We start from the raw sequence: 25605 nt of genomic DNA on the forward strand, positions 1-25605 counted from the left end.
GTACCTTGATCGTGGTGGGGTCCCTGTGGGTGAGTGACCCCTAGTCCAGAAGAGGAGACAGCCAAAGCAGCAGGCACTCACCATCTGGGGTGCCTGATGTTGGGAGAGTCTCCGTGCAGGTTCTGCATACAGTTATGAAGGATTTGAATCCTCGGCCTTAGTTTTTCTTGTTATTTCTACTTGGGCTTGCAGATGGAGCTTTCCCCAGCAAACATTTGGTATCCGCATTGTCTCAGATCTAAGTAGGGCTGTCGTAGGAGGAAGGCGAATTCGCAAAGCATCTTGAAGGCCAGGCCTGTCTTTGGAGAGCTCTCCTCCTGGGGACAGGGGCTCGGTCCACCCTTGGTTGAGCACAGACAACCCCCCTTTGCTCTCAGGTCCTACTTAATCTGTCCTGCTTCCCTCATTTGCTGCTGTTTTCTTTCTTCCGTTTTTCCTTCTTCTCATTTACCCTTCCATTTTCTGAGGACTTTAGGTTAAAAGGCTAAGTGATTTTTTTTTAATTGAGGTAAATTTATAAAACATATACTTAGCCATTTTAGAAGGTTCAATGCAGTGGCATTTAATACTTTCCTGCTGTTGGGCAGCCATCACCTCTAATTTCAAAACACTTTGATCACCCTGAAAGGAAACCCCATCCCCATAAGTATTTGTTCATCATTTCTCCTTCCTGCCAAGCCCTGTCAGCTGCTAATCTGAATTTTGACTCTGTGAATTTAGCTATTTTGAATATAACAAGTCCCCAACATACAAAGGAGTTCCGTTCCGAGAGCATGTTCGTAAGTCCAACATAGTCTAGATACCAACTAACACAATTAGCTATATAGTACTGTACTGTAATAGGTTTATAATACCTCTCACACAAATAATACATTAAAGAAAGTAGCAAAACATTTTAACTTTTACAGTAACGTGAAAATACACTAGTACGTACAACCACTGGCATAGAGAGGCTGGCCATCGAGTGAACAGGCAAGAAGAGTGACCGACTGGAGGAGGGAGAGGAGGTGGGAGACGGTAGAGTTGCAGGGTCGTCAGCGATGGGAGATGGAGGGCAGGCTGCACTTTCACTCGCACTTGGCATTGATGGGACACACATTTGCATCTTTGAAAGTTTGTAATTGAAGGTTCATATGTAGGTGACTGACTATTTCATATGAATAGAGTCATCCAGTATATGATCTTTTGAGCTTATTATACTTCTTTCACCCACCTAATGTTTTAAGGTTCTTCTGTCTTTTACCATGAATCCATCCTCTTGGCTGATAACATTCCATCGTGTGGATAGACTGAGATTTGCTTCTCCATTTATCGGTTGGCAGGCATCTGACTGTGGCAGATAGTGCTGCTCTGGCAGCTGGGCTTTAAACTTCCTACATTGCTCCTTCTTTTTTTAGTGATTATCGTTCATGCTGTGATAGTTGATATCCCATCTTCATCTCGTGCATCACCACAGTGATCTTTCTCAAATACCATCCGTTGAAAAACATTTCATGGCTTTTCCCCTTGCCCCTTCTTTTTCTCCCTCTTTTTATTTTGTTTTGCTTTCATTTTCCTCCTAGAATGAAATTGACTTCATGGTCTTCCTGCCATAGGCAGCAGCCCAGCAGACTCCTTGAAGAGTTGAACAATATATACAATATGGAAAGGAAAAAGTCACAGAGAATCCCACTCTTTAGAGATAGTTGAGTGCCCACTGACATTTTAGAGATCAGTTTTTTCATATTTCTCTGTTCTTTACACTTCATGAAACTTTTATTCAAAAATAGATATAGGCAGTGACTGTACATAACTTCATCATTTTATATAGCCGTATAGTATTCCATTGTTTGAGTGTACTAAAATTTATGTAACCAGTTGCTAGTTTATAGTCATTTAGGATATTCCTAAATTTTGCCTTTAATAATGTTACATAATAGTTTTGTTATAATTTTGAACCTATGCCTTATTGAATAAATACATGTACATCTTTGTAAGTTTCAAGGAATGGAATAATATTATAGGTGTTTTATTGTGAATATTCCCAATCATTCTTCTCCCCTCCATCAACACCCCCACCCCAGCCCAGCCACCTCAACCCCCAAACCTAAGTCAGCCATCTCATGTGTTCTGGACCCAGGCCCTAAAATCGGAGAGCTTGGGTTTGAGTTCCTGATTTGCCACTTACTAGTTGTATGATTCCAGCAAGTCATTAACCTCTTATGCCTCAGTCTCACCTTCTGTAAAATAGGGATAATACCCACACGCATCTCATATCATTCTGAGGCTTGTTTGCTAATCCGTGCCAAGGGCTCAGAACAGAGCCCAGCGCGTAGATTGCATTAAACAGCACCCGCATCCTGCCACGTTGTCCCTGCCACTCTGCACAGGACTTGCCTGGCACCGGGGAAGCAGCTTATTACACAGGAGTGATCCGATCTTTCCAGAAACTTCCAGTCATCAGGAACAAGCATGTGGAGAGGCAGCCAGTTAGAGAAGGCTGGACAGTGAAGGCGTGTTGATTGCAGGTGAAAGTTAGACCAGGTGTGGCAGAGCTGGCTGGTTGGCCACCAGGGAGGATTGCAGCAGCCAGTGTGGGAATTGGCTCCACAAGGCCTGAGAGGAGTTAAAACATCTAAGAGCAGAGGGACAGCCTTACCATCAAGGTCAGGGGGGCGGGAGGGCGGAGAGGAGGAGAGGACCCGGGTGGACAGTGTGGAGGCGGGTTGTCGGGCCCCGAAATGCAGGGGCCACCTTTGTGCCGGCTGGGCCTTTCATGGACAGAGGGGTCACCACCACCAGGCTGCTGCGAGAGACGTGCTCTTGCCTCCTGTTCACCCCTCCTCCCTTTTCTTGTCCCCAAGCAACAGCAACACTCCTGCGTCAGGACCCGCTGACCCAGGTCCTCCTGCCAGCAGGAAGAGGCCGGGGTGACTGCCTCGGCTCCCAGCCCGTCTCCTCCTCGCCCCTCCTGTCACTGATAGCTTTGCATGCGTTGTAAGTGCTGTGCAGACCCTACCCTTTAAGAGCTGTGCTTGGGGACTTCCCGGGCGGTCCAGTGGTTAAGACTCCATGCTTCTAATGCAGGGGGCACGGGTTCAATACTTGGTTGGGGAAGTAAGGTCCCACATTCCTGCTGCACAGCATGGCCAAAATAAAAATCTAAAAATTAAAAAACAAAAGAACTCTGCTTACTTGGGGAGCAGAGCCACTCTCCTCTCTGGCTCTGTTGTTTGAGACAGAAGTCTCTTCTCACATCTCAAGAAGGGCCCACACGATGCCTTTCTTTCTCTCGGGTGCTATTCAGCCAGACCCTGGTGAGGAGCATGGTGTACAGAGGGAATTCAAACCAAAGGAAAATCCCACCCTCATCCTGACAGGTTTAAATACAAGCGCGATGGTTGTCGTCCCTCCAGTGCTAGGAGTCTGTGTGTTTTTAAAGACTCATGTGGGAACTGCCCTGGTGGTCCAGTGGCTAATACTCTGTGCTCCCAACGCAGGGGGCCCGGGCTCAATCCCTGGTCAGGGAGCTAGATGCCACATGCCACAGCTAAGACCCCGCGCAGCCAAATAAATAAAAAAAAAAAAAAAAAAAAAAGACTCATGTGAGCCCTGCTGAAAGGCTTGTGTAGGAAGGAACACTTCTTTTCTCCCTGTTCAATTTAAACAGTAGCACTAGTTGGCACGACAACCTGTGCTATTAAAAGTAAAGCAACAAGCACCGCTTTCCTTGTTTTTGAGAATGAACCCAAGCTGCTAAGGAGGTTTGTTTCTTGACTATTAATGGCTCCATTTTAACGGAACGTTTTGGGGTCTTTTGTGAAGGGTGTGTGTATCCCCTCTACATAGACATGGCAGCTTTAAAGACAGAAATGGTATTTTTATCTTTCCCATTGAACTCGTGTTCATTTGTTTATGGTAAATCTCAACAACTCTGTAGTTCTGTGGGTAGAAATGTCTGGCTAGTACCAAAGGGACATTTACACATCCCTACCCCCCAAGCACTTACTTAATCAGGGAGCCTCGTGAGAAACACTTGAAGGTCTAACGAAAGCTGCCTAACTGGCCTACCATTTGTTAGTTCACATTAGCGTTTGGTCTGTCGTGCAGCCCCACTCTGCAGAAACCCAGCCTTGACCTTATGTGCCGGGGTCTCCAGAAGGCATTAGGGTGGCCTGATGGACTGGGAGCCACAGACTTCTGAGACGTGAAGACAGATTGTTTGGTTTATGTCGTCAGTCACTTAAGTCGTGTCCGACTCTGTGACCCCATGGACTAGAGCCTGTGAGGCTCCTCTGTCCATGGGATTTTTCCAGCAAGAATACTGGAATGGGTTGCCATTTCCTTCTCTAGGGGATCTTCCTAACCCAGGGATCAAACCCTTGTCTCCTGTGCCTCCTGCATTACAGGCATATTCTTTACTGCCGAGCCACTGGGGAAGCCTTGGTTTATTATAGGTACCCAGTAACAACTTGCTAAATCACCCAGTCCTTCAAAACCAATGGACATTCTCATCCTGCTTTTCTTTGGTTTGTGGGTAAACTGTCTCTGGACGTGCAATGAGTGTAGCTTCCAGAGGTCAGCCCAAAGGTTAAAGGTCATTTACTTGGGAACTGGGTCACAGAGGAAGAGCTGGGCCCCACTTGGGGCAGAGCACTGACTGGTAGGATCCCAGCTCTGGTCCAGCTTTGGGGGTCAACCTCAAGAGGAATCAGCTACATCATTTTTATTGACAGTCCTGCCCCGAAGACTCTCAGCCACTGCATGGACACTGGTACCTACAAGCCCGCCAGTATGAATATGTTTCTAAATTAAGCTTCATTGTTCTCTGTTACAGCCCTCAAGGAAAAAATTGTTTGCCTTAATGCCATATTAACCTTTTAAAAATGTATAATTCAGCGGCATTAACTAGATTCACGGTGCTGTGTAACTATTATGTCTGTTTCCAGACTTGATCCTCATCCCAAATAGAAACTCGTTATCTGCTAAGCAATACTCCCCACTCCCACAGCTTCCATAACCTGGTACCTCTAAGCTAATTGCTGTGTCTATGAATTTTGCCTATTCTGGGTACATTATATAAATGGAATCATGCAATACTAATATTTTGTTTCTGACTGATTTTATAGTCTAGTGTTCTCAAGGTTCAACTATGTCATAATGATATATCTGATAGCGTATATCAAAACTTCATTCCTTTTTATAGCTGAGTAGTATTCCATTGTGTATATATGCCAATTTTGTTCATTCTTCTATTGATGGACATGTGGATTGTTTTCACATTTTAGCTATTGTGAATAATGCTGCTATGGACACTAGTAGACACGTGTCTGAGTTCCTGTTTTCTTATATTCAAGAGTGAAATTGCCAGGTCATATGGTAATTCTTTTTTAACTTTCTGAAGAACTACTGAACAGTTTTTCACAGCAGCTGCACCATTTTGCATTCCAAACAGAAAGGCACAAGGATTCAAATTCCTCACCAACACTTGTTATTTTTTTGTTTTTTTGTTCATTTTATATAGCCATTCTAGTAACAGAAACGGTAGCTCACTTGTGTTTGCCTGCTGCTGATGATGTTGAGCATCTTTTCATGCGCGTGTTCAGCATTTGTGTGTCTTCTCTGGACAAATGTCTGTTCAGGACCTTTGCCTGTGTTTAAGTTGGGTTGTTTGTCTTTTTGTTGCTGAGTTATAGGACTTCTTTATTTAGTACAGGTAAAAAGTCTTAGCAGATATATGATTTGCAAACATATTTTCCCATTCAGCAGGTTGTCTTCTTTCTTGATAATGTTCTTTGATGTGCACAAGTTTCCAATTCCAATGAAGCCTCGTGTACTGATTTTTTTTCTTTTGTTGCTCTTGCTTTGGTGTCGTATCTAAGAATCCATTGCCAAATCCAAGGTCATGAAGATTTTTACCTATATTTTCCTATAAGAATTTTATGGGGTTTTTTAATTTTTTAAGAAACTGTATGGATTTTGCTCATATGTTTAGGTTGTTGACCCATTTTGAGCTAATTTTTGTATATGGTGTCAGGTGGGGCTCCAGCTTCATTCTTTTACATGTGGAAATTCAGTTTTCCTGGCAACATTGTCTTAGAGGCTATTCTTTCCCCCATTGCTTGAATTTGGTCAACAGTCCATTAGACTGCAGATGTGTGGGTTTGTTTCAAGGCTTCCGTTCTGCCCTATCGGTCTGTTTTCGTTGCTATGGCTTTATGATAAGCTTTAAAATTGGGAAACTGTTTTCCAGCATTGCTCTTTTTCAAGATTGCTTTGACTCTTCATTGTTTCTGATATGGCATCAACTCCGGATTCTTCATATTTGACTGCACTTCTCACAGTGCCTCCTTGTCTGTCTGTGCCAGCCCCCCGCCCCCCTGCCCCCAGTCCCCACCCCCTCCCCTCCCCCCGGCCCCCCTCCCCTCCCCCCTATCCCCACCCCTCCCCCGCCCCCGCCCCCACCACATACACACACTGTACATGCCATCTGAGAGAATAGATCCTGACTCTGGCTCTGTATTCAAGCATTCATCGCGCACCTATTTTGTATAAGACACACCCCCGGGGAGAACCTGGGGCTCCCTTCCTCCCCTCCCTAGGTCTTGCACGTGTTCAGGGGCACACTGAAGTCCCCGGGGGCCGGAGCCAGGGGAGATGGAAAGACCAGAGGTGACTGCAGTTGAGGAGGGAGGAGGCTGAGGAATGAAATGCCCATCTCTTGAGTAAGTGATTCATTTATAAGAACAGCAAAGAGCTACGTTAGTGAAAGAGTGGCTGGAGCAGTCTTTGCACAGAGCCCTGGGGCCTTCACTCACTGTGCGAACTTGGTTTTGTTTTTCATTCAAGAAGTATTTATTGAGAAGCTGTCATCAGACATTATTCTGGATTTTGATGATATAGAGTAAACAAACAAACAAAAAACCCCACAAAATCACAGTTCTCATAAAAAGAACAAAAGTAGAAAAAAAGCACCTGTAGGTGAAAGAGTATCTTTTAAGTTACGACAAGTTGATGGAAAACAAATCAGCGGTTACAATGGAAAACAGAAAATCCTGAGAAAATACATTCAACGGTCAATCTAGAACTGTGTGCCCAACAAAATGAGCATCCGATAACGAGGCCAAACAGGTCAATCATTAGATGAAAAGCAGGCTGCCTCTTCCTTTGTTGTTGCTACTGTTCAGTTGCTAAGTCATGTCTGACCCTTTGCGACCCCGTGGACTGTATCCTGCCGGGCTCCTCTGTCCATGGAATTTTTCAGGCGTGAATACGGGTGTGGGTTGTCATTTCCTCCTCCAGGGGAGTCTTCCCAGATCAGGGATCGAACCCATGTCTCCTGCATTGGCAGGCAGCTTATTTACCACTGAGCCACGTGGGAAGCCCAACTCTTCCATTAATAGATTCTAAATAAAAACACTTAAAATCCAGTGTTATCACTGTGCAGACTTGATCCAGTTGCTTCATATAGTTGAAGGGAGAGCGTGCCAGAGGGTGGCGTCCAGTGTTCATGCTCTATAATAAAGCCTGTGACCTTTGAAAAACAACCCACTCTCTACTCCTCCCACTGTGGCCAGGGGCAGCGGTGGCCTCCAATTTAAGCATTTGCCAAAGCAACAGAGCGTAGAAACTCCTCTGCCGTATCACTGTTAGAGGGCAAAAAGAGAAACGGGAAGCGGGGGCATGGATGTGGGGTTAGCTCAGTTTTATTTCCAATTTAAGGGGAGAAAACTTGAGCAAGCCTTGACGGATGTTGTCTATATTTTCTCAAAGCTGGGTGGGAGGACTTTTATTTGCAGCTGAGAGTCCCATCAGCCTGCCTTTGTAGAAGCTTTTCTTGGCTCCAGACTCTTTGTAGAGTTGATCTCTTGAACTGTACTTTAATTTGTACTTTTATCAATATATTTAGTTAATTTAGAAATAAGGGCTCTGAGCTGAGTATCATGGGACCTGGATTCTAATTTCAGGCCTGCCACTATGTGACCCCAGGCAGGCTCTGTCTCTTCTCTGAGGCTTTGTTTCCACATCCTTAGTAAAGTATGAACAGGAAGAGATCATGTCAAAGGTCAGCACGTTCTTCGATATGTCAATCCTTGGATTTAAGATAATGGTCTAAAAAATCTAAGTCGCTTAGTTTTTTATTGCTAATGTTAAAAAAAAATGAAATATCGTATACCATGTTCAATTATTAAAAATTGTCACACAGCTGCCAGGAGTCACAATGATTTCTTGACTCATTAAGTAACTATGATGAAGCAAAGAAAACCTTCCTACTTGGTTGGTTGAAGAATCCAGGTTATGAGAACTTTTAGGATATGACTGTCACGTCCACAAAGGTGAATGAGGAAGTTCACTGTGTTATTTGTTCTATTTTAATAGTGATGGATTTCAGACTTCAGCTCCAGGCTAAATTTGAGGGGTATCTGATTATTTTATCCATTTCCCCTCCCCCATGGGTTTTTGGAGGCGGACACTCACCCTCGAATTCCAAAAATAGACGATGGCTTTTCCTTGCTTGTGGTATCATACAGCTGCCACTGCCATGCGCCCGGTTCGTGTCATTGGGCTGGGAAGGTAATTGCTAAACCCTTTTCTTGTGCCAGAAGAACTTCTCATTCCTGGAGCCCCCTCAGAGATGGCTGATTGACGAAGAGCCAAAATAGGGCACGGGAAAGGGTGAGCTCTTGCTACCGAAAGGAAATCACAATTTTGGAAGTGACATTTTGACTACCACTCAAATGATTAGGATGCCAGCTAGAGTCTAATAACTGTTCTCCCAAATATTCTTGGTATTAAATGAATGTTATCTGGGATTTAGAGAGGTGGCAGTAGTATGTTGACAGTGAACGGGCCTCTCTTTCCTGGTAGAATTAATAACTGTCGCCAAACCCACCTTCTTTTCTCATGAGGGAGATGGTTGGAGGTGACGCCGCTGTTGCGTATGGGTTACTCAGGGATATGTGGACCCTGGGCCTGCACCACCGTCTCTCCGCTGGACCGAAGAGGAGAAAGGCCAGCATCCAGCTCTCATCTCCCCTCTCCCGCTTGGGGGCTCCCTCCCACCCTCCTCTGCCCTCCACTGGCACCCTGATCCCAGGGCTCCCACAGCAGACCTGTCCTGCAGCAGCTTCTGCTTCTCTGATGAAAGCAGCACCAACAGCAACATGCTTATTAAATTTGCTTTGCGCCAGACACTCTTCTAAGCATTTAAAAAACTTTATTTATTTATTAATATTTATCTATGGGTTGAGCTGTGTGGCATGGGGATCTTAGTTCCCTGTCCAAGCATCGAACCTGAGCCCCCTGAATTGGAAGCACAGTCTTAACTGCTGGACTGGCAGGGAAGTCTGTCTTCTGAGCGTTTTCGTGCGCTCCTTCCTTTAACCCCGCAGCGAGGCTCTGGCTGATGAGGGGGGAGTCGACGTGGACTCAGCACGTCCTGTGCCTCCTCTGCAGCCAGCGGCCTGCCTGGGCCTCGGTGACCGAGGCTGCCTCTTACGTGCACCCCACTCCCATCTGGCTTCACCCCGAAAAGCCTACATCTTCCTAAAAGTCCATTTTCATCCGTACTTCTTTTAGACTGGAATCATTATTGAAATGTGAATTCTTTTATTTTGTAGCACATAGTCTCTTCCCAATCTCCCTACTTTATTAAAACTGGAAATTTAAAATTTATGGACAAGATGTTATGCTATGATCTGCATCAAAATAATATGTTGGGGAGAAATGTGTTAGGGATATGCATGTAACAAGATTGAGAATTGAGGGACTTCCCTGGTGGTCTAGTGGCTAAGCCTGTACTCCCAAGACAGCAGCCCAGGTTCAATCCCTGGTCAGGGAACTAGACCCCACGTGTCATAACTAAGACAAGCGCAGCCAAATAAATAAATATTAAAAAAAAAGATTGAGAATTGAGTTGATAGTTGAAATAAGGTGACAGGTACGTGGGGTTTTATTTTGTTATTTCCCCATCTTTGTCTTAGTTTGAAAATTTTCAATAATAAAAATTTTTAAGAAGAAAGAAACTGGAAATTTTTACTCTATCTCATACAGACATGATTAGGATGCTTAAAAGGTGCAGTTGAACAGAATCAAGGTGAGCAAACATCTAGTGTAAGGAGCAGAGGCTGTGGATGCAAATGCCCCAGTGACACCCCAAGTCCCCCCTTGCACTTAGATGCGTTCTCTGGAAGAGGGTTTCCTTTGTGATGCTGACCTGAGGGGCTTCCCTGGTGGCTCAGCAGTAAAGAATTCCACCTGCAATGCAGGAGACGCTGGTTCAGTCCCTGGGTCAGGAAGATGCCCTGGAGGAGGGCATGGCCACCCACTCCAGGATTCTTGCCTGGAGAATCCCACGGCCAGAGGAGCCCGGTGGGCTACTGTCGATGGGGTCGCAAAGAGTCGGACGCGACTGAAGTGACTGAGCACGCACGCACACCTGTTGACCGGAGCCGCTTAGAGGCTTATATAATCCTAGCATTTACAGCCACGTAGAGGAGGACATGTTCCGTAGCTTAGCGGGATGCTTGGCGTCAGGACCTCAGGAACAGCTGGAGCTGTCTGGGCACTTTTACTGAGCCAGCTCTCAGAAGGGCTGCCAAGAGCCCACAGGAGGACAGAGCCATCCGCTGTGAGGCCAGAGCTCAGATATTTCGGAATCAGGGCAAAGGGTTAATTTGTAATCGTTGGCTTGCATTTCCTGTCTCTCTCTATAACACCCCTACAGCTTATACTGGAATGTGTGTTGTTACAGTAATGACGAAGGGGTCCGGGCTGGGGGAGGCCTGTGAAAGGTCTGCATCTAGAGGAAACGACGGCCTGTCTTTATCAAACTGTGCGCCTTTGAGATGGCACTGTGGTGCTAGCGGACACCGTGAGATCTGTAGTTTCTTGAAAATCCTGCGCTGAAAAGACCCCAGTCTTCGGAGGACGCGGAAACAAGGGCTCCATCAGCACTAAAATATATATATATATATATATTGCTGAATCTCAGAAATAGTTCAGGGAACATGTGGCATTTTTAGGAGCCTTTTATTTAGCCAAACTTTGCTTTATGCGGCGAGAGGAGGCCCAGCCGTTCAAGTGGCTTGTCTGGAAGGAGTGTCTCCGAGGCAGGGGGAGCCGTGGCCCCAGCTCCGCTGCAGACCGCTGGGCGTAGATCCCGCTCCCCCTGCGCCCTGAGCCGTGGTGCAGTCCTGTGTGGAGCTCCGCGCCGCCGCCTCTGTAAGTGGAAGAGTGCCTGTGTGGATGGCATCACTGACTCGATGGACGTGAGTCTGAGCAAACGCCAGCAGACAGTGGAGGACAGGGAGGCCTGGCGTGCTGCACTCCATGGGGTCGCAAGGAGCTAGACACGACGCAGTGACTGAACAGCCGTCGGTTGGACCTAGTCGGGCCGCCTGACCAGGATGAGGCAGTTCTCATAAAGCGATCAGAACAGCGCCTGGCTGCAGTGTCAGCCAAGAGCGTGTGGCCTCAGCCTTCTGGGCTGCAGTAACAGAGTACCGCAGGCTGGGTTGCTTATACACAAAAAGCGTTTATTTCTCATAGTTCTGGAGTCTGGGAAGTCCAAGATCATGACTGGCAAATTTGCTGTCTAGTAAAGGCTCACGTCTGGGTTGCAGACTGCCCACCATGTCTGAAGGAGCAAGGGATCTCTCTGTGGCTCCACCCTCCTAACAGGGCCCCCTAATATCACATTGGGGGTTAGGTTTCAACATATGAATTTTAGGGGGCACACAAACATTCACTCCATACCACTTATTGAAAGTGTTAGTCACTCAGTCATGTCTGATTCTTTGTGACCCCATGGACTGTAGCCCACCAGGCTCCTCTGTCCATGGGATTCTCCAGGCAAGAATCCTGGAGTAGGTTGCCATTCCCTTCTCCAGGGGCCCTTCCTGACCCGGGGATCAAACCTGCATCTCCTGCATTGGCAGGCGAATTCTTTACCACTGCTCCACCTGGGAAGCTAGAGTATATGCTTTCAGTTCAGTTCAGTTCAGTTCAGTCACTCAGTTGTGTCCGACTCTTTGCGACCCCATGAATCACAGCACGCCCGGCCTCCCTGTCCATCACCAACTCCCGGAGTTCACTCAGACTCACGTCCATTGAGTCAGTGATGCCATCCAGCCATCTCATCCTCTGTCGTCCCCTTCTCCTCCTGCCCCCAATCCCTCCCAGCATCAGAGTCTTTTCCAATGAGTCAACTCTTTGCATGAGGTGGCCAAAGTACTGGAGTTTCAGCTTCAACATCATTCCTTCCAAAGAACACCCAGGGCTGATCTCCTTCAGAATGGACTGGATGGATCTCCTTGCAGTCCAAGGGACTCTCAAGAGTCTTCTCCAACACCACAGTTCAAAAGCATCAATTCTTCAGCGCTCAGCTTTCTTCACAGTCCAACTCTCACATCCATACATGACCACAGGAAAAACCATAGCCTTGACGAAACGGACCTTTGTTGGCAAAGTAATGTCTCTGCTTTTCAATATGCTATCTAGGTTGGTCATAACTTTCCTTCCAAGGAGTAAGTGTCTTTTAATTTCATGGCTGCAATCACCATCTGCAGTGATTTTGGGGCCCAGAAAAATAAAGTCTGACACTGTTTCCACTGTTTCCCATCTATTTCCCATGAAGTGATGGGACCAGTTGCCATGATCTTTGTTTTCTGAATGTTGAGCTTTAAGCCAACTTTTTCACTCTCCTCTTTCACTTTCATCAAGAGGCTTTTTAGTTCCTCTTGACTTTCTGCCATAAGGGTGGTGTCATCTGCATATCTGAGGTTATTGATATTTCTCCTGGCAATCTTGATTCCAGCTTGTGCTTATTTATTATTTCCTTAATAAGTGATGGGGGGCATCCCTGATGGCTCCGCGGTAAAGAATCTACCTGCCAATGTAGGAGATAGGGATTCTATCCCTAGGTTGGGAAGATCCCCTGGAGAAGGGAATGGCAACCCACTCCAGTATTCTTGCCTGGAGAATCCCATGGACGGAGGAGCCTGGCGAGTTATAGTCCGTGGGGTGAGAAAGAGTTGGACATGACTGAGCACACGTGGCACAAACATACATTCTCGTTTGCTTCTGTAAAGTTAAACATTATTTTCTGAATCTTTTCCTCAAATGAGGAAACATTTTATAAAGTAAATACTTATCTCTGATACAATATATTATAAGTTTGAATTTTCATATATTAAATTTGGATAAAGTGATAGGCATCATGTTACATATTCATTTAAAAAAAGATAGTAGCTAATCTACTAGCCTGGATCTGAAGTACTGTTGCTTATTATGTATTAACTATTTTAATCTTCCTGATAATTTTCTACTTTACTTACTGTTGTATTTCCCATTTTATAATGAGGAATCTGGGTATAGAGGGGTTAACTGGCTTGCCCAAATTCACACACTTAATCTGTGGTGATGCCTAGATTCTTTGTTTCTGGCTGCTGTTCAGGTGACTCTCCTGAGTCACCTCTTCTGGAAGGTTCTTGGGCAGAAGCAGTACAACTGCTTGTTGGGGGCTGGGAGGTAGGGCTTGTTATAAGAGGAGCCTGGGTACACCTTCATGGCCTTCAGTTCAGTTCAGTTGCTCAGTTGTGTCCGACTCTTTGCAACCCCATGGACTGCAGCATGCCAGGCCTCCCTGTCCATCACCAACACCCGGAGTCCACCCAAACCCATGTCCATCGAGTTGCTGATGCCATCCAACCATCTCATCCTCTGTCGTCCCCTTCTCCCCCTGCCTTCAATCTTGCCCAGCATCAGAGTCTTTTCCAATGAGTCAGCTCTTTGAATGAGGTGGCCAAAGTATTGGAGTTTGTCAGCTTCAGCATCAGTCCTTCCAATGAATATTCAGGACTGATCTTCTTTAGGATGGACTGGTTGAGTGTCCTTGCAGTCCAAGGGACTCTCAAGAGTCTTCTCCAACACCACAGTTCAAAAGCATCAATTCTTCAGTGCTCAGCTTTCTTCACAGTCCCACTCTCACATCCATACATGACTACTGGAAAAATCATAGCCTTGACTAGATGGACCTTTGTTGGCAAAGTGATGTCTCTGCTCTTTAATATGCTGTCTAGGTTGGTCATAGCTTTTCTTCCAAGGAGCAAGCGTCTTTTAATTTCATGGCTGCACTCACCATCTGCAGTGCTCTTGGAACCCACGACAAGGTTGTAGGTAACAGAGCCCAACCAGTTCTTTCAAGCAGAAAAGGCATCTGCTGGTGCAAACCATTTAGCACCCAGAATCCATAGAAGGCTGAAGATCAGGAGTGAACAGAAATTAAGGAGGCTCCTGCCCCAGTTTTGGAGGATACAGTTAAGTCTGGAGGCTTCCACCAGCCTGGCTGCTACTGTGGCCCCAGGCCCAGCCACGGAAACCGGCTTCCAGCAGCCTCTCCCCTGCCCTGACCTCTGGAGGCGGCTCTCTGGCGGGAGCACCTGATTGGCCATACTCAGGTCACATGACACACTCCTATCTCTTTCCTTCTTCATTCACCCTTAGGCTTGGCTGCCGGGAAGGGAGAGTCTGTGCATCTTTTATACAGGGTGTCCCAAAAGCAAAAAGAAGAGTTTTGAGGTGATTGATTGGCAGCCAAAGTGACAAATGTCCTCTCTTTTGAGGACCTCAACTGAGTGCTTCCCAAGCTCCCTGGCGGCCCTCAGACTCTGTCTTTATGAGGGCTGGTATTTCCCTGGTACACCTGGAATGGAGCTCTGTACCGGTTAAGCTTCCGTGAGTGTTTCTCACCGAGGATGATGAGTGCGTTAGCCTTCGCTGCAGAAGAAAGCAAGGATGCACGCTTATTTATCGCATCCGGCTTTTTGGTTCAGAACAGACTGTTTCAGCTATGAGCTCCTTTTGTTTATCAGGGAGACAGTTGATATTTATCATTCCTCTTAGCAGAGGAGGAAGAAAGGCACTCAAACACTTGACTGTTTCTGTATATACATTTAAGTACTTAGTGGTTGTATTGCAGTGAACTAGTTGAGCAGAGCTGTTGGAACACACCTCCTCTCCGATCATCATCCACCCCCTCCTCCGCACGCACTGACTCCTTTGCCTCATTCTGTCAGTGCGATCATCATTCTCATCCCCCATTCCCTTTCCCTAAATCAGTTTCCAGATTCTGTTGACTTTTCACTTTTTCTCCGTAACCCCTGGCCTCCCCGCATTTCCCCGGCCGTACCACCCCACACCTGGGCCGAGTGTGCCCCCAGCACCCCATCCTGCCTGCTCGACCTTCTCAGCGAGCTGCCTTCCTCTTGTTTCCCCTCCTGCGCTTCCTAAGGGCACAGTCATGCCTGCCTGTTGCTCATCCATGTAGCGGAGCAGGTAAGAGGGCTCCGGGGCTCTGCCGTTCGGGGTCTGTGTTATTGAGAGGTGAATCCGGAAGTAGCGAACAAGCTGATAGTGCCTTAACCGAGTGCGGGTTAATTTCTCCCGCACGGCAGGAGGTCTGCAGCGTCCCGTGGCGCCCAGGCCGGCCCGTCTCTGCTCAGGCATCCCGGAGAGGCACGTCTGCCCTCACGGCTCTCGCTTCCTGGCCGCCCCCCTCCAGTGTGGAGTCTGTGTCCCGGGCCGAGGGCAAAGTGTGTGCCAGCTGAGCGCTCTTCCCTTTAACTCCTGCCGACATCCTGGTGCAGGATGGAGGCGCGTGGCCAGCCCTGAGCTCTGCGCTGTGTGTCCAGTGTGGCCACACGAGGGGCAGCGTCCTCCTCACACCTGCATCGGTGTCATCCCTGTCGTCGTGTTAGTCACTCCGTCGTGTCCGACTCTTGTGATCCCGTGGACTGTAACCCACCAGGCTCCTCTGTCCATGGGATTCCCCAGACGAGAATACAGGGATGGGTTGCCACTCCCTTCTCCAGGGAATCTTCCTGACCCAGAATCAAACCCAGGTCTCCTGCATCGTAAGTGGATTCTTTACCGCTGAGCCACTGGGGCTTCCCTGATAAAGTCCTGTGGACAGAGGAGCCTGTTGGGCTGCAGTCCGTGGGTCATGGAGAGTCAGACGCTGAGCATACCCCCTCCTCGTCTCCGTTCCTCCTGAGCACCGCCTGCCTTCTCCTGCCCCAAGCCGCGAGGGGCTTCCCTGCAGAGAAGTGGCCACAGCCTCCGAGGGCACTCTCTGCTGCCGTGGGCACTGTGGCCACAGCCTCCGAGGGCGCTCTCTGCTGCCGTGGGCACCGTGGCCACAGCCTCCGAGGGCGCTCTCTGCTGCCGTGGGCACCGTGGCCACAGCCTCCGAGGGCGCTCTCTGCTGCCGTGGGCACTGTGGCCACAGCCTCCGAGGGCGCTCTCTGCTGCCGTGGGCACCGTGGCCGCAGGCTGCCATGGGCACTCTCTGCTGCTGTGGGCGCCATGGCCACAGCCTCCGAGGGCGCTCTCTGCCCCCTCAGGGTGCTGCTGCTCTGTTCATTCTGGAAGCTCCTAGCTCCATTCCTTTTCGTTCCTCCCAGCAACCAGCTCGTTCCATCTTTAGAGAGAAAACGGGCTGAGCCGCGTCTCCGGGTCTAAGGGCCCTCTGCATCCTGCAGAACCTGCCTCCTTGCGGGAAGGCCTCGCCCCGGGGTCCGTTGTTCTGGGGGCCTGGGCCTCTGGCTTATCTTGTTTCTTCTCTGCCTAGTTGCTCCTCTCAGGTTGCCTCTGCATTCTCCCTTAATTCTAAAGTGTCCTTCCCTCTAATGAACACACACGCGTGCATGCATGCGTGCACACACACACACAGGCCTTCTGTGCCATATGTTTGCTCCTCGGTATGCAGGCCAGACACTTTGGGATCCCCTCACCCCCCCATCTCATCAGCCCCCTGCTCCTTCCTTGAGTGGTCTTTCCTTGCTGATGCTAACTGAAGCCACATTCCTTAGCTCTGCGCTTGGCTCTGAAGGCCCCAGCCCCCTGTCCACCTAGGGCTGGCCTTCCCCACCCTGGTGTGCACCCCTCCCCATCCGCGATCTCCCTGAAGTTCTGGTGTGGCCGTGCCACTCTGTGCGGAAACCAGAGGCTCCTCCTCGTCTGGGTGGCCTGGATCTGTAGCTCTTCCCCCGAAGAGAGGATCCGGGGAAGCCAGGATCTCTGCCCTGGGTACTTTCTCAGAGTGCAGCTGGGCTAGGCTGAGGTGGAAGGGCGAGGATGTGGCGTTAACACAGGGCTGGACTTTGAGAGCACAGAGACGGGGGAACGAGGCTGGGTGGGGAGGGAGGGGGCAGTCAGAGGAGGCACGGCCTGTGGGCACTCAGCGCCGCAGCCCCAGCCACGCCTGCCTCCAGCCCCGGAGCCCTCGGCGGGTCACACTGGGCCGCCTGCCCCCGGCACGCAGAAGCGTGCGCTCCTGCCTCCATGTCTGTGTGCCCAGCCTCTTCCGGGAGTGGCGGTGGTTTAGTCGCTCAGTCGTGTCCAACTCTTGTGACCCCATGGACTGTAGCCCACCAGGCTTCTCTGTCCATGGGATTCTCTAGGCAAGAATACTGGAGTGGGTTGCCATTTCCTTCTCCAGGGCATCTTCCCAACCCAGGGATTGAACCCAGGTCTCCCGCATTGCAGGTGGATTCTTTTTACTGAATGAGCCACCGGGATGCCCTGAAGTACCAGTTCCAAATCCCAGCTGTGTGTTTTCCCTTCTCATCCGTGAAAGCCCAGCTCAAGTGCATTCTTCCAGGATGCCATTCCTGTTCCCCAAGACCATCTTCCCAGGGCTTTCCGTTTCCTCCTCTCGGGAGCCTTGTCAGTCAGGACCTTGCATTTGAGCAGTGTACTATACCTTCCTCTTTCCCTGCACCACATGAAAAGCTCCTTGGGATCAAGGGTTGTGTTGTACAAATAGATGAATGTCATATGCATTATCCTAAATGGAAATAACCACACTCAAAAAGCTACATACTGCATGATTTCATTTCTATGACATTTCTTGCAAAGGAAAAGCCATAAGGACAAATGTAGTTTCCAGTCTTGAAGTGGCAGGAGGTGGGGTTGGGGCGCGGAGGCAGTACCGGGACAGTTTCTCTGCAAAAGAACACGGGAGACTTTGGGGGGCGGGGCTGGCAGATTGGACTGCACTTCATTTAGTCTGTATTGGTGGTTACGTTGTTATATACATTTTTCCAAACTCTGAGAACTATACACTAAGATGCATCAAGTGGACTGTAGATAAAATATGCTGAGACTGAACCAGAAAAGGCTGTGTTGGCCAGCTGCAGACTGTCCTGGCCTCTGGCACAGTGTGTGGCGGCCAGGGGCCCATGGGGGCGCTCACTGCGGGAGGGCGCGCTCAGTGCTCCTGGAGGCAGATCTGGCGGGACCTGCCTCCGTGTGCCAGACACACGCTCGCACCTGTCCAGCCGCGACGCTGGCAGCTCACACCCATCTGTCTGCCTTCTTCTTTCCGAACCAGTGCTTAGAAAGAGCCATGAAGTTTGCCTTCGAGGAGTTCCATCTCTGGTACCAGTTTGCTCTGTCGCTCATGGCTGCTGGAAAAGTGAGTCTCCCCCTGTGACATGCGGTCCTCCACGTCCATGGTTAACTTGACTTTCATGGGATGAGGTGGTGCCCGGCAGACATCTGCACAAGTTCTCTGAAACTCTCCTTGGTCATTCAGAAATGAACGGTCACATTTAATTATGTGGGGCCCAACATGGAGACATCACTGAGAAGAAAAATTTTGAAATTCTTGCGTTTTTTCTGGTTGTTGTAAAGATATGGCATAAACTAAGGTTGGTTCTTCACACCGACCCCTTTCACTTGTCTAAGAGTGTCAGCTGTTCCCAGAGGGGCACATCTGTTAATTATCTTTAGCAAGAGATGGTATGAGGCTGTGTGTGGTTGAAAGCGAGGACTGTGGAGAGGGGCCTGGCGCTGCGCTCTCCCATATGCCCCACGGCGGGTCCCTCGGGTCCACCCCGTAGACGCGGGTCCCTCAGTGTCCACCCCGTAGACACGGGTCCCTCGGTGTCCACCCGTAGACGCGGGTCCCTCGGTGTCCACCCGTAGACGCGGGTCCCTCGGGTCCACCCCATAGACGCGGGTCCCTCGGGTCCACCCGTAGACGCGGGTCCCTCGGTGTCCACCCGTAGACGCGGGTCCCTCGGGTCCACCCGTAGACGCGGGCCCCTCGGGTCCACCCCCTAGACGCGGGTCCCTCGGGTCCACCCCGTAGACGCGGGTCCCTCGGTGTCCACCCCGTAGACGCGGGTCCCTCGGTGTCCACCCCGTAGACGCGGGTCCCTCGGGTCCACCCCGTAGACGCGGGTCCCTCGGTGTCCACCCGTAGACGCGGGCCCCTCGGTGTCCACCCGTAGACGCGGGCCCCTCTGGTCCACCCGTAGACGTGGGTCCCTCGGGTCCACCCCGTAGACGCGGGTCCCTCGGGTCCACCCCGTAGACGCGGGCCCCTCGGGTCCACCCCGTAGACGCGGGTCCCTCGGTGTCCACCCGTAGACGCGGGCCCCTCTGGTCCACCCGTAGACGTGGGTCCCTCGGGTCCACCCCATGGACGTGTGGAACCAGCTTCACAGACTTGTCATCAGGTAGTGAGACGACACTCACAAGGTGCTTAAAACAATCCCTGCACGAACACACTCAGTAACGACAGTGGCCACTGTTTTTCTTGTTAATTTGGGCCCTTTAGTAAATAGTCAAGTCTGAGACACAAGATTTTTTTGGGCAAGTGGAGACAGACGTTTTGTATGGTACGCTTTAAATTGGGCTTCCTTGGTGGCTCAGATGGTAAAGAATATGCCTGCTGTGCAGGAGACCTGGGTTTGATCCCTGGGTCGGGAAGATCTCTTGGAGAAGGGAATGGCAACCACTCCAGGATTCTTGTCTGGAGAATCCCATGGACGGAGGAGCCTGGTGGGCCACAGTCCATGGGGTCGCAAGGAGTCAGACACGACTGGGTGACTAACACATATACACACACACATTTTAAGTTGGGTAGTTTATTCTTTATAATACCATAAATCTCCGCTGCCTTTTCTTTTCCTTACTTTTACAGCAACTACACAAGTAGGGAATAAAGCGAGGGCAGCAATTCCAGGGCAGCATTTTCACTTGCTTTCACAGTGTACTCCCCAGTCCCCCAAAAGTTCCGACCCTGGTCACCACCATCCCCAGACCCCTGCTCGGTTGGGCCCAAGTTGGAAAACCTCATTCAGTGGGTGTCCTCATCAGAAACCCCTCTGGGAAGACTTCAGTATTTGGTTCTGGTCAGAAACGCTGAGTCTCACAGAGACACTCTCCTTTCGCCAAGTCCGCGCGTGCCGTGAAGGTGCTGAAGGAGTGCATCCGCCTGAAGCCGGACGACGCCACCATCCCGCTGCTGGCCGCCAAGCTGTGTGTGGGCTCCCTGCACTGGGTGAGTGCCCCTGAGGCCTTCTCCTTCATCTGGGTGGAGAGGAGACAGTAGGAATTCATCGTCGGCACACAAGCAAGGCTGCTCGAGCCCGGGCTCCTGGCCTGGGCCACTGGCCTTCTCAGGCCTTAGCTCCCACCCCAGGGACTTCAGGGAATCAGTAAAGCTTCAGGTGTTTCTTTTTCATGGGAATGTGCTTCAAAGGTAGAAATGGTGAGATAGAACTGGAACGCATACTCAGATGCATCCTGTATGCAAGTCGTACAGGACCGGAAAGGGCTGGTCCCTTAGCGGTTCCCTCTTAGCCTGAGCTCTTCTGTAAAGTCAAGAGTCACCCTCCGCCTTAGCTCGTGTGTAAACCCAGCCTCCTTCACCCCTCTGCTTGCACAGAGGCTTTCCTCTCAAACGTTCTTGTTCAGGTTAGAATTTGGGAAGAGCCCGATCTTTAACAGTTGTTGTTTGGTCCCTAAGTCGTGTCCGGCTCTTTGTGGCCCCGCGGACTGCAGCACACCTGGTCTCCCTGTCCTTCACTGTCTCCCGGAATTTGCTCACGTCCATTGATTCGGTGTACTTCCTCAGAAATACACCATTTGAGCAGACGCTAGAAAACTCAGACTATTGCTGAGATGGTATATAGATGATTGTCACATACAGTGAAGTCTTAATGTCTTTCTTTAACTTCACGTTAAGGTTAGTGATAAGAAGTTGCTTGAAAGACTGAGGCTCTTGGCTAAGGTTTTTTAGTATGGTCCTTTTTGCTTGTTTTGTTTCCGTTTATTCTCACCCAGCGGAGGGGGAATTGGAGGTGGGGGGAGGCAGGAAATGTAGAAGAAAAAAGGCATTTTGAAAGAGCAGGTTCTCACCCGAAACGCAGCTGTGAAGGTGTCGTGTGGCCCATGCAGGTTTCAGCAGCTTGGCGTGGCAAGCGAGGGGGCAAGCAGGCAGATTCTGAGGGGGGCCAGGGCCGGGGACCAAACCTTTGCACTTGGAACATGCCAGCTCCCAGCTGTGACTCCGCACCCAGCGTCCAGCGATGGCACCGTTCATCTCCATGGCGCCGTAAATAAACCTCTGTTTTCAAGATGAGAATAGCAAGTCATTTCTGTGTTCTTTTAGTATTTTTAGTATTAAAATTTCCAAATACCACAGAAGGAAAGAGTGTAATCAGCCATCACCCACGTGCTGTCCCCCAGCTTCAATAATATCAATACTTACCATGCTCCAAAGGAGCAAACCTTGCTACTTTTGTCTCTAATGAGGTGTGTGAAGGTCGCCTTGCTGTGGGTGTGGCTGCGGCTGCACTTCTTTCCCACTGGAAGCTGCTGGTGTGCGAGCCACGTGCTGTGCATTGTACGGGTTTGGCCAAAAAGTTCGTTCGGGTTCCTGGCATGTGTTCAGAGGCCTGAACGAACTTTCTGGCCAACTCAATAAAATAAATAGTGGAGTTTTGAAATTTTTAACAGCGTATAGGAGAGAAAACCCAAGCCTAAAGGACTCTTTGTATCATGCTAAACAGGAAAGACTCAAGCACAAAACATTTCAAGAACTTTGTTCTTTACAAATCACACACATAGACGTGTGGAACTCCCGAGTGCCCAGCACAGCCTCGTCACAGAGCCAGCTGGGGAAGAGCAGAGACGGGAGAGCCCCACAGAGTGCGAAAGGGGCCTTGGGAAAGAGGCAGAAGAGCAATATGGGGAAGTTTAAAGGAAAAAGGCCAGGTGGGGGTCCTGAGGCCTGTTTGAGAGGCTCAAATTAAGAGAACGCAGTCTCCAGAGTGGCCCTGGAAGGCTGGGGACTTATTTTAACAGTGACTCATCAGAAATCGTCTTTGGCAGTGGATGCTTTTGGGACCTCTCATTAGAAATTCTGCAGGTTGTTGTTGTTTTTAATAACTGATCTGGTTTTTCAGTTGGAAGAAGCTGAGAAGTTTGCCAAAACGGTGGTTGATGCGGGAGAGAAAACGTCAGAGTTCAAGGCCAAAGGCTACCTGGCCCTGGGGCTGACCTACAGTCTGCAGGCCACTGACGGTGAGTGGGGCCGCCCACCGGGGCCGGCGGCACCGCCGCTCCCCCAAGTGTCCAGAGGGCGCGCGGTGGGTCCCCCTGTCCCGGGGTCCCTGTCCCCGGCATCCTCTTTGCTCAGACAGGGCAGAGACGGGGAGCGGGTGACGATGGCCCTGGGCCTGGGCGCCCAGGCCGCTCTTCACGGGGGCGTGTGCTGGTGGAGCCCTGCTGGAAGATGTGGGGCTCTGCCCAGAGCTGTGCGATGAGAGACCACTCAACCCACCTGGCCTGCACCCAGCTGTGCCCCAGCCCCGGCCCGAGCCCGCCCCGTGTGAAGGGATGTTGGTCTTAGACACAAGAACGCAGGAGTGTTCAGGGCTCACCTCCTCCAGAAAGCCCACCGTGGGTTCTCAGGGCCCGCCCCCTCCGTTTGCACGTCTTAGTTCACAGGTGTGTGTGTGTGTAGTCCAGGGGCGCACAGTACATGCAGTGACTCTGTGCATTCTGGACGTATTTACTGCTTCCGTAGATGTGTTCTTGGCTAAAAAATAATCTTAAGTGTGTTTTTTGCACTTAATGAGGTTTTCAATTCAATGTTTGCAGAAAGGGTCAATTGATAAATTGTTTTTATGAACTCTTACTATTATTTCTTGAATGTTTTGCTGTGAAATGTAACACAGATACCCCCCCCCCATCTCAAAAATTATCTAACTCAATAAATTAGTATAAGGGATAATATTCCTACAGTCACCACCCTGCTCAGGACAGAGGACCGTGCCAGCCACCTGGGAGCCCTTCATGTGTCCCCAGCAATTACAACCCCCTTAAGAGAAAACACTACCCTAGTACTCATTTCCTTTTTCTTCCTTCATAATATTGCTAGAGTTTATTTCACATGTTACCCCAAATCTTTCTTTCCTCTGCTCTAAAATATCAAAGATCCTGGAGAAATTTTGCATATCCATTGATTTTCAGTAATGGATTTTTTGCTAATTTTTCATATACATTTGATATACTGGCAATACCCTAAACATCTTTTAACTATAGCAGACTTTCAGTGAAGTGAAATTTAATACCTTGTATTTATCCATGTAAATTCTTGGTTTGGTCTGTACCCCTGATTAGCCCTGTAACTTTGGGTGAGTTGCATGGCCCTGTTGGGTTCATCTGTGTCTGTGGTTCCCCTGGTTCACTCCTCTGCTTCCCTCTAGCTCACTTACTATTGTTCTGAGTTAGCCATAGGTTTCAGCTACATCCAGTTCTGGAAGCCCTCCACCATCCTCAGAGCAATGTCAGGATGGGCTCTGCCTTGTTGGATTCGTTAGATAAGGGCCATCTCCAGAGGCAACCATAAGCAGGCTCCTCTAGGACTTTTTCTGTTGTTGCAGCAAGAAGTATCTTTTTAGTTTCTACCAGATTCTGAGGTGCGTTTCTCATGTGCTGTATATAGGGGAAGGGTTGAGCTGATTTACAGTCTCACTGTTGAGCTTGCCTGGTCTGTCTCTGGGGTTCACATCAAGATATCAGAGGTCCTGGTCATTGCCCACGTGAATTAAACTGGTCTTTCATGGCCTTAGGCTGGTGTCCTTGGTTCTTGGTGCCAGAAGGCTCTCTGAAGACTGTTTAATCCACCCACTGGTGCTTGAATCTCTCCTAGTCCATTTTGGCAGAATCGTGCTTCACCTGGGGATTACACGCCTGCCCTTGAGAATGTTTTTCTCTCTGGAATTCCCAGCTGGTCTTTTGAAGATGGGCCCCTTTTCCTGGGGGTGCCAAGATTGCCCAGCCACCGCCCATTCTCCCCTTTGCATGGTTGCACAGTTATGCCCAAGCGTAAGGACCTCAGGTTGACCTAGCCTTTGTCTGCTAGCCTCTATAGCACCGGGGCAGGCTGGGCAGGTAGGCACCCAGAATCTATGGCTCTTAATCCAGTCAAATGTGTGGTTTTGTGATGTTTGGTATTTGTTGAAAACTCCCTGATCTCCATGTTGCTGACTAACTGAACCCTTTCCTTAGCTTCTCTGCGAGGGATGCAGGAGGTCCTTCAGAGAAAGGCGCTTCTTGCGTTTCAGAGGTGAGTGGGAGTTCCTCTCTTCACTCGGCTGTACACAATGACACCAGAGTGTGGTGAGTATAAAAAGAAGAGATATTTATAAGGATTATGTAAACAGTGTTCCACCCCTGGAAGTCTTTCCTCTTGAGCACCGAACATACAGCATAAAACTTGCTGCATCACTTGTTGCCATGTAGATCCCCATTCTTCATCTGTTTATTAATCTGGGCACATTTTCATTCCTAATCGAGTTATTTCAGCTCCAAGAGAGGTACTTTTTATGTCCACGGAGATGATTCCTTTTATTAAAGACATTTTTCATCATCTAGAAAAAGGATCATTCTTTGCTTGCTTTTTTCTTTTTTAACATGTCAAGCTGCAGATTTTTATATTAGGAAATGAAAAAAGCCAGATATTAGGACAGTCTCTGAAATACTACCCAAGACAGTCAGGCCAGCAGGCCCAGGGCTCTCTATCCCTGCCGTGTTCTGTACACCTTACGGTCACCTCCATTGCCGTGCCTTTCATGAAATTAGAGAAGGCCTTATGTTAGACGATGCTTGTATGTCCCAGGGCCCGTTCACACCCTTTACTTGAGCCTTGGCCCACATCAGTAAGTAGACAAGACAAGGTGTGTCTTCATTGCAGGTGAGGGTCTGAGACGCAGGGATGAAAAGCCAGAGGCCTGTGGCTGTGAAAGTCGCGAAGGTCAAGGTCTCTGGCGCTGACCAGCTTCTCTGGTGTCCACTACACCACCGCTGCTGTGGCTCAGTCGTGTCCGACTCTTTGCGACCCTGTGGACGGCAGCCCACCAGGCCCCTTTGCCCATGGCATTCTCCAGGCAAGAGTGCTGGAGTGGGCTGCCATGCCCTCCTTCAGGGGATCTACCCAACCCAGGAGTTGAACCCGGGTCTCTTACATCTCCTGCGTTGGCAGGCGGGTTCTTTGCCACCAGCGCCATGTGGGAAGCCCCCTGCACCGTGGTGCCCTGATCTGATTCTTCCTGGAGGTACAATGAATCACTGAGAGTATAGCACCGTGACATCCAATGTAGAATTAGTATTGATCCTGTCGCCTTCAATATCTGTGTTACCCTGATTTCTTGTTGTTATATTAGAAGCTCAGTTACCTACCCTGAAGTTTTGAGAGGATCTCTCAGTTCAGTTCAGTCGCTCAGTCATCTCTGACTTTTTGTGACCCCGTGAATCACAGCACGC

General features: G+C 49.4%; 1 protein-coding gene across 5 annotated transcripts in view; it reads left to right on the forward strand.

The window, feature by feature from the left end:
* The window catches only part of TTC7B (tetratricopeptide repeat domain 7B), a 278267-nt gene that overhangs the window by 156607 nt on the left and 96055 nt on the right, over positions 1-25605 (forward strand). For all 5 annotated transcript variants that reach the window (XM_044924610.2, XM_045161998.1, XM_045161999.1 and 2 more), the window contains exons 10-13: positions 18374-18457; positions 20228-20332; positions 22242-22359; positions 24352-24409. In XM_044924610.2, coding sequence (XP_044780545.1) covers positions 18374-18457; positions 20228-20332; positions 22242-22359; positions 24352-24409 — 365 coding nt within the window. The remainder of the gene's footprint in view (positions 1-18373; positions 18458-20227; positions 20333-22241; positions 22360-24351; positions 24410-25605) is intronic.

The sequence above is a fragment of the Bubalus bubalis genome, chromosome 11, assembly GCF_019923935.1.
Source record: "Bubalus bubalis isolate 160015118507 breed Murrah chromosome 11, NDDB_SH_1, whole genome shotgun sequence".
Classification (NCBI taxonomy): domain Eukaryota; kingdom Metazoa; phylum Chordata; class Mammalia; order Artiodactyla; family Bovidae; genus Bubalus; species Bubalus bubalis.